At 45.6% G+C, this 9,097-nt stretch overlaps 2 protein-coding genes across 2 annotated transcripts; both read right to left on the bottom strand.

The window, feature by feature from the left end:
• Nucleotides 1-30: 30 nt before the first annotated feature.
• Nucleotides 31-1,548, bottom strand: LOC310959741 (uncharacterized protein; the record flags this gene model as incomplete). The annotated part of the gene is made up of 5 exons (XM_083931201.1): nt 31-84; nt 389-411; nt 555-602; nt 685-756; nt 843-1,548. 5 exons carry the CDS (start codon nt 1,546-1,548, stop codon nt 43-45), a joined length of 891 nt encoding a protein of 296 aa, XP_083787327.1. The 3' UTR covers nt 31-42.
• A 6,630-nt stretch (nt 1,549-8,178) lies between these two features.
• LOC310959436 (transmembrane protein 238) lies at nt 8,179-8,712 on the bottom strand (the record flags this gene model as incomplete). Its single annotated transcript, XM_083930776.1, has 1 exon — nt 8,179-8,712. One exon carries the CDS (start codon nt 8,710-8,712, stop codon nt 8,179-8,181), a length of 534 nt encoding a protein of 177 aa, XP_083786902.1.
• Between the last annotated feature and the right edge of the window lie 385 nt (nt 8,713-9,097).

Below are 9,097 nucleotides of genomic sequence, written 5' to 3' on the forward strand. Positions count from 1 at the left end.
TAACCTTTGAGAGAAGCGACAGTCACAGAGGGGACGTCGGGGTCAGCAGGTGAGGGAACAGTCGCAGCAGCTGTGGGCTTCGTCCTGTGTGCTGTCAAACATATTCACTGTCAGTGTCATCACACCGTCAAGTTTGTTTCTGCTTCACAATGTTTCTGTCACTAACTGCTGCTACACACTGAAACTACAGCTGCTGTTGACTGTGAACTGTGATTTATTTCAAACGTCAAAGCACAGAAACATTATAAACAGATACTGTAATAATCACACCAGCTGTCCTTCAAGGATGTGGCATGGTAACCTATAATATATCTTAGATAGATATTTCACATGCCAGATCCTTGAATGACAACCTGAGAAAAAGCATGCAAAAACAGAAAACACTTACCCTCATCGCTGACATGTTATTTCCTTCAGTTAGTAGGAGAGTAGAAGAACACAAGCATCAGAACAGGCCAGAACACGGCCAAAATAACAAACGAGTTGACGGAGAACGGTATAGCAGGAGGATTCTGGTGAAACAGAATCTTCCCTCCACAGTGATGGAGAAAAACCTGTTGCTGGAGGCACAGCCGGGGATCTGGAGACTGCTGCTGATGGCCCTGAAAGCACAGGGGACATAAGACTTTTATCATGTACAGTAAGACTTTAGAAAACTCTTTGTATTAAACTAGATCCACCTACTTGGTTCCGTGTCGTATTTAGACGGAGACATCTCTAACATCTCTCTCTCCAGCTCCTCGTCCTCCTCCATCACTAGGGGATTAAACAATAACATTTATGACATGTTAGGTACATTAAATGTTCACAATAAATCAGTATGTGCATGGTTGTGAAGTGACCAAGTGTGGTGGATGTCGCTGTGGAGGCAGCTGATGTGGTGGAGACAGGTGGTGGAGAAGACTCGGCCGTCTGCTGCCTTTGGATATACCGCTGAAGCATGTCCATCCTACTGTTCTTCACACACTTCACCCCCAGAATGAAGCCAGCAAACCCATCTGCCCTGCTCTCCCAGACCTGCCTCCAGGTGTCCTTGGCCCTCTGTCCGAAACCAACCACGTTGTCCCCCTCTGAGGCCACGGGGGGAGCAGGCTTCCTGGTGGACAGATACTCCCTCAGGTCCTCTACTTCCTGGAAGCTTCTGGCATGGTCCAGAAATGACAGCAGGCTGTCTTTGCTGGCTCCCTGAGGATTGAAGGTCCCACGTTGCTCCTCGTCTTCTACCTTTTGCATAAGGTAGATGGTGTAGCCAACGTCGTTCTGCAAAAGCCACCTGAATGACTTCCCCTTGTATTTTCCGAACTGAAGTTGATACTCCCCCATCACCTCCTGTCGGTCCGACACATCCCCACCCCGCTGAAGGACCACAGTGAGGGCGTTGGTCCTCACTAGGTCCTGTCTCTGAGCTGGAGACTTGTCCTGCAGTGAGGGATGAGTCTTCATCCTCATGGCTTCATCAGAGGGGTCCTGACGCAGATGGCCTGATGGGCCCTTTCTGAAGGACACGGTCATCTTTCCTGGAAAGAAGCTGAAGATGTTCTTCTTCATTTTCTCCTGTGCATAGAAAACCACAATGCATACTATATAGTAATGATTAAAAATGTATGCACACTATTGTAAACATGCACATTTATATATATACACACACACACACACACACAGAATTGTATCATCAATCATATAATCATTATTTAGCATTTGTTTTGACTAGGTAACAATAAACAGACAGACAGACAGATGATAACTAATTATGTGTTTCACATACAGTATTATCATTTATGTGTTACAGAGCAGTTCGACCTCCATCTTACATGTAAGCTTTATAACAGACACACACTGTAGTAACGTTATTTACACTGCTCATTCAAAGTGTACACCTGTACAGTACAGCAGACGGACAGACAGACACAGACGTTATACACACTGCTCATTCAAAGTGTACCGTTATTCCCCTGTATCAGAAATATTAACGACAGTAATGAACTTACACAAGGAAAGCACGAAAGCCATTAGTTCCCATACGTTTTAAATAGAAAGACGATGAAAGAGTGGAGTGGAGATTAAGTTAACTAACGTTAACAAACAAATGATAATTGATGAATTTAAATAAGGTCACGTAACGGTGACTGTAAATACAGTTACAACCTGTCGATGCTATCACAAAAAAACTGTTAAAAAAACATTTCCCGGTAATTATAACTGAAAAAAGTTAATTTAGCACTATGAAACATGAGCCCCACTTACCTTTGTCGAGTCAAACCGTCACTAACACTTTAGTTTGTGATAAAAGTCCGTGTTTATGCCAAAACTCCGTGCACTGATTGTTTTTCTGCTGCTGCTCCGTTTGAAAAAAATCACACTCCTGACTGTTCCCAAAGGGGGAAACAGCGCCCCCACAATCACGCTTGTGGCCAAAAACATATGGCAGTCGTAGTGATAAGAACTACCATAGAGAATGAATGGGAAAAGATAAGAGAAATAAGGACTACTATACGCGGTGCGCGGAAGGAAGACCGGGGTTCGATTCCCCGACGGGGAGAAAATTTATTATCATTTGCTGAACTTTATATGTTTTTGTCTACGGTGGCAATATCGTTGGAGGTCGTTTTCTGGTCGTAGCACCTAACCAGGTCAACATTTCCATGGCAACGGCGAGTTTTTCTTTAAACAACGTCTGTTCACAATGACAACTGATGAACTTACACAGGTATAGCACGAAAGGCCTTAACAGTTAGTCTTAATGTATTAATATGTATATATATAGATATATCAGTTTTCAGGTCCATTGTTCTCCTTTTGGGGCCCTCCACTCCCAGAAAACTGTCTGACCTGCCTGCGGGGGTGCCGCCCTTGGGGTTGTCCGGGCCTGGATAGTTAGGGAGTCTACAGACACACACACACACACTGACACACTGCATACTGCAATGTAGTGTGTGTGTGTGTGTTACATGGATGAGGGTGTGGGGAGTGGGGATGTAAAGCACCATGTATGAAAGGTGCTATATAAATAAAGTTGATTTCATTTGATTACGGACTGAGCGTGCGTCGTCTTGTACAATTCCCACTCATCATTTAATATTGATTTCTAGCTCGGCTACTTTTTCCCCTTTTTTGTGACATAAATGTCGCATTATGATGTCACTATAATGTAAGTCGTTTGTGTGCCTCTGCGCTGGCAACAGCTGTGTCCAGAGGCATTTCCAGGTGGTTCGTCTGCCCTTGGACTCAAGGATGAGCTGATTGGATTTTGGAGGTGAAAGACACCGTAACCTCACGCCCGTCCTCATCTCGTTAACATGATATGTCACGTCTTCACCTTTGACACAAACGTCTACTTGAACTCAAAGATGAACTGATTAGATATTGAAGGTCAAGGGTCAAGGCCACTGTGACACATAACCTTTTGGGCTATAATTCAAGAGTTCCTACAGTTACGACAACATTTAACACAAATGTCTTCTAGGATAAAATGATGATGGTGACATGTTCAATCCAAAGGGGCAAAGGTCAACTTCACTGTGACTCAGGAACAGAAAGGGAGACATTTGGTCAGATCCAGAGTCAGTGACACTAACCTTGAAACTGTGCTGATACAGAACTGTCTTGTCAAGTTGAAGAGAAAAAATACACTCAATACCTTTCATTGAATACCTTCAAAGTTTTCATATATTATGTAAGTCTGGACAGTTAAGATGTAAACTACTACTTGACTGGTTGGTGGAGGCAAACAACCACAAGAAGGTAATTCTATTTTTTCTACATTTAATTCAATATTGTTTTAATTTCGCTCTACCGCACCGTTGTGACGAAAAGAGAGCAGAGGAAGGCAAAGCTCTCGATCTACCGGTCAGTCTTGGTTCCTACCCTCACCTGTGGTCATGAAAGCTGGGTCAGGACCCAAAGAACCAGGTCACGGGTACAAGCGGACGAAATGTGTTTCCTCAGGAGGGGGTCTGGAGTCTCCCTTAGAGATAGGGGGAGAAGTTCAGCATCCGTGAGGAACTCGGAGTAGAGCCGCTGCTCCTTTGCGTTGAAAGGAGCCAGTTGAGGTGGTTCAGGATCATCTGGTAAGGATGAACCCTGGGCGCCTCCCTAGGGAGGTGTTCCAGGCACGTCCAGCTGGGAGGAGGCCTCGGGGAAGACCCAGGACCAGGTGGAGAGATTAGATCTCCACACTGGCCTGGGAACGCCTCAGGATCCCCCAGTTAGAGCTGGTTAATGTGGCCCGGGAAAGGGAAGTTTGGGGTCCCCTGCTGGAGCTGCTGCCCCCGAGACCCGACCCCGGATAAGAGGCTGAAGAGGACTTTCTTATCAGTTTTCCATGTGTTATTGAAATAGGTTGAATGGACAGTGTACTTATAGAATCAATAATACTGAAGTCGAGCACAGCGGAGTCAGAGGAAACAGCCGTATAATAAAGCCGACTGGTTCCAAAGGTTAGATAACGAGGCTTGTTATCAACATGGGTGGGAACAAGGCAGCCTGCAGCCAGCCCCTCTTTTTCCAAAGCAGTATTCCTGCCACCAAAACTAACTTAGCCACCAGTGCATGTGATCTATTTGTCTTCAGTTGAACCTGTAACATGCTGCAGTGCCCGGGAAGGATCAGTAAGTCACATTAACCAGTAACATAATATAGGAATCAAATAAGGTAATGGTCACCGCTGAAACCTGAGTAGTCTGAAGCTGCTCCTGCTGTATGAATAACTGCACCTGCAAGCCGTGTCTTTGTATATCATAATGTTTTATTTTGCTTCTTACTATTCAAATAAAAATGAAGAAAGTCTGAATCAATAGCCTTATGAAGAAAATCTTAGTTACCACCCATGAATGATATCCGGCTGTTAAGTCTGACGTAACACCCTTTCAAAATAAGATTTCTGGGTCCAAATGCTCCGTTGAAACAAAACAGACACAAAGGTCAAACATGTGAACCATTACATCATAAAATGACAATTACGTTGTTTTTTAAAAACTCAGATCTGTTCAAACAACGGGGAACATGGCACTGCGGTGTTGTAGAAATAAAAGGCTTGGACCCGGGGATCATCATTTTGAAAGGGCGTTACGTCACGACTTAACAGCCGGATGGAACGAACAGCTAACACCTGTGGGAACGTCTTAGTTTAGTTTATTTTAAAGTGCAAATGAATGGTAGAAAAATGCCAGAATTAACCAAGACTATTGTTTCATGTAGTCCCTGTCTACGATACATCAAAGCAAAAACAAAAAGAGGGTATGCAGCTTACAGATTGGGGAAAGACACGTTGTTGTTAAAAGCAGCAGAGGCAGTAATGACACATAAACATATAGAAAAGGGTTGTAGTTTTTGAATCAATCAGTCAACGTTCTGGTAAGTGTTTGGTTGTCTGATGTGAACTGGAAGTCTATATCACTCTCTTGAACAGGGGTGGGCAATCTCGGTCCAGGAGGACCCCTGTCCTGCATGTTTTAGGTTTCTCCCTGTTCAAACACACCTGAGTCTGATGCTCTGCTCGTTATCAAGCAGCTGAAGCTCGTCACAGTTTGATTATTGTTAGACTCAGGTGTGTTAGGGTAGGGAGGAACCTAAAACATGCAGGACAGTGGCCCTCCAGGACCGGGATTGCCCACCCCTGCTCTTGAACCTCTGACAAACAAAACTGACTGGCTAAAGGTCCCATATGGTTTTCAGCCAGGCGGCCTGGGTTCGACTCCCGATTCGACTCCCGGTATGGGAACTTGACTTGGCTGGGAACCGGAGCGTCGCTGGTTTGAATCCCTGTGTGGACCATGAATGGAGCGTGGACTGGTGGCTGGAGAGGTGGCAGTTCATCTCCTGGGCACTGCTGAGGAGCTGTTGAGGAAGGCACCGAACCCCCAACGCCTCGTGACGCTGGTCACTGGCAGCCCCCTCGCTCTAACATCTCTCCATTAGTTGCATGTATATAGGTCCTGTCTGTGCATCTGTGTGTATTTCGGGCCTGTGTGTGTAACGTGAAATATGAATTTCCCCATTGCGGAACAAATAAAGGCATTCTTCTTCTTCTTCTAAGCAGAGCTGCCCCACCCTACTCCTGGAGAGCCACTGTCCTGCATGTTTCAGGTTTTTCCCTGCTCTAACACGCCTGACTCTAATAATCTGCTCGTTTTCAAGCAGCTGAAACTCGTCACAGTTGTGAAAATCGTTAGAATCAGGTGTGTTGGAGCAGAGAGAAACCTAAAACACGCAGGACAGTGGACCTCCAGGACTGGGATTGGGCACCCTCGGGCTAAAGGCAGAACCAGCGCATTCTCCTCTTAGGATTTCAAACAGACTGAAGTGATGCTGCCGTATGGATTAAAAACACAACATTTATTGTGAAAATATACATTTTTATAACATTGACTCAACAGCCCATTTTCCATATATCATCATCGGTTATTAATAATTTCTCATCAAACACACAAACGACATCTGGAACTCATACGTTACATTAACGTACCCAAATCACAGGTGTTATATTTCACTGGACACTTTAACTTGCACACTACCTCCTGCACTGGTCGTACAAACACACTCACTTATATTTCATGTATATAATTCAATGCCATATGTTTAGTTTGCTTGAGTTCATGGTTATATTTATGTAGGCACTGTCGAATCAAGTCAAATTCCTTGCAATGAAAATTGCCTGGCAATAAACCTGATTCTGAAACAGTGGAAAAAACCCGTTAAGCAGCAACTGGAGGCAGCTGGAGACGATGTAGGCCGGCTCTCACGTCTCTGTGGAGGAGACACATCACCATTAAAACGCGTGCACAGACTGGAGATGAGTTTTGAGTTGATACGTGATGATCAGAAAGTCTTCGAGGAACTTCCTTAAGCCTGCTGTTGTTTAAACTAAGGGCGTGTCTATCAGTGAGCAGTGGACCGTGGTTAATGATTGATGCCGTGATAAGAAGGTTTACAGCCACAGGCACAGGTAGTCCTTTAGTTTAGTTCTTCATTTAAACTGCATCAGAGTGAAAGAGAACAAAGACATACCTTACTTTGTTGATGTCTGGCTACTTATTTTCACTAATATCAAAGTAAAAAGGATTTGAATCGGTCAGATTTAGCTTCATTCTAGGGCTAAAATATCATATAGGCTATTTGTACATGCTTTATTCTTGTGATATTGTCTTAAGGCCATTTGTTGCCAAAGCAAAGCTACCACTGAGAACATTATATTAATACTGGGAACCTGGGTTTTTAATGATCTGAGGCAGGTTTCTATTCTACTAACACACACATGACACGTGGTGTTATGACAGATTTTATAAAAGGTAGAATTAAGCCTGTGAATGTTCTCATTCGTCCAGGTCGTCGTTATCCCCAAAGCAATTTCAGTCAAATGCAACTGGACTTGGTTATTTGTCGTAGGAAGACGTTTCACCTCTCAACCAAGAGGCTTCATCAGTTCATGTACGCATCGGACCAGGCTGGGACTGGTCCTAATCCTGGTCCTGGTCCAGTCCCAGCCTGGTCCAATGCGTACATGAACTGATGAAGCCTCTTGGATGAGAGGTGAAACGTCTTCCTAGATAAATAACCAGTCCAGTTGCTTTTGACTGAAATTGCGTTGAGGATGTAGAATTAGATTCCCTGTAGTGTGATGGGGGCCTTTGAAACCTCCCTGCAATCATCACCAAGAGACAAAAGGACTTACAAAAAATATTACTGCACGGTTAAAATACAGGAAAAAATGTACAAAAGAAGATTGTCATTATTGGTCGGGGGTCACATTGGGGGATTTGGCTCGGCCTTCACCTCAGGCTGTTGTTACATGGAGGCCATGAGGGTCTAATTGCCAAATGTTTGAGTATAGGCTAAGGGTCTAAAAGGGATGATGATTATTTATTTGTCTTTTTAATTATTATTATCTCCATTAGAGCATATTTTTTTGCTTAGCATAGTGTTGAATTTCAGATCCCAGGCTCCTTAACCTTGTTCTCAGAGGCCAGATGTGCATAACAGGACACATGGGCTTAGTGGAGCAAAGTCGAATACGACCTATAATAAACTAACTAGTGTGCAATAAACTACAGGAATGCAATTTCTGATAATATAATAGACTATAATATGACAGGAGACTAAAATAGTGAGAGAGAAACAGTAAATGCATAGAAATGGGAAAAATAGCCTTCTGCAGCTTAAGGTCGTACCTGTCGGCCCACACTACGTAGGTGAAGTCTCTGTGGTTGTGTGCGGCATTTCTACGCCGCTATCCGGCCCCGAGGGACCGGCGGCGTGCGGGGTATCCTCCTGTGGGGTCACCGTCGCCATGGCAACGGCCACCTGCTCCGTCCGCGGGGCCTTCGGCGGGGCTCCGGCTGACCTCTGCGCGCGGCCCGTGCGGCTGCTGGACGGTGCGCCGTTCCCACGGAACGACGTCCTGATGCCGCTGGACACGCGGCTGGAGAGGCGCCTCACCGCGCCGCCGAGGCCGCTCAACCCGCCCTTGCCCTTCTTCAGTAACCCGACATCATCCTCGAGTTCCGCCGGGGGCACCTCGATGTTCCCGGAGTACCAGAACACCCACCAGATGAGGCTGAGGAAGATGACGATGGCCCCCGCGTAGATGAGCAGGTCATAGAAGAACACGTTCACAAACACCCCGATGAGAAGAACCACCAGTCCCACAATGTCAAAGGCTACTGCGAGCCAGAAGCAGCACACACAGCGACCCAGACCCCCGTACGCTGGTTCCATGTCAGCCCACAGGAGGCTGTCGGACTCCGCAGAGACGCTGGGGGTCTCTGACAGCTACAGTTGGGGCCTATGTCCAGGCGCCTTTGTGGTCTGGCATCGAGTTTCAGAGCGTCTGTAAGGTGAGTCAGGTGAGGCAGGGAGGGGCGTGGTGCCCACTGGAGGAGGGGCAGAAAGCACTACCTTCAGCTGCAGTGAAGGCTGCCATACTGTGGGTATGAGTGTCCTCCAGTCTGCACCACACTAGTGTTGGCACTGTCTTTACTCTGACTTAGTGACTTGACAGGACACATTGCGTGCAAAGTTACCTTTGATTTCTCTCTCCGTAGGCTGATAAATGAATTATGACAGTAGTAGAAGAAGTTAATGTTTGGACTGGGTCTAACAA

Source organism: Echiichthys vipera, assembly GCF_963691815.1.
Source record: "Echiichthys vipera genome assembly, chromosome: 17".
NCBI lineage: Eukaryota > Metazoa > Chordata > Actinopteri > Perciformes > Trachinidae > Echiichthys > Echiichthys vipera.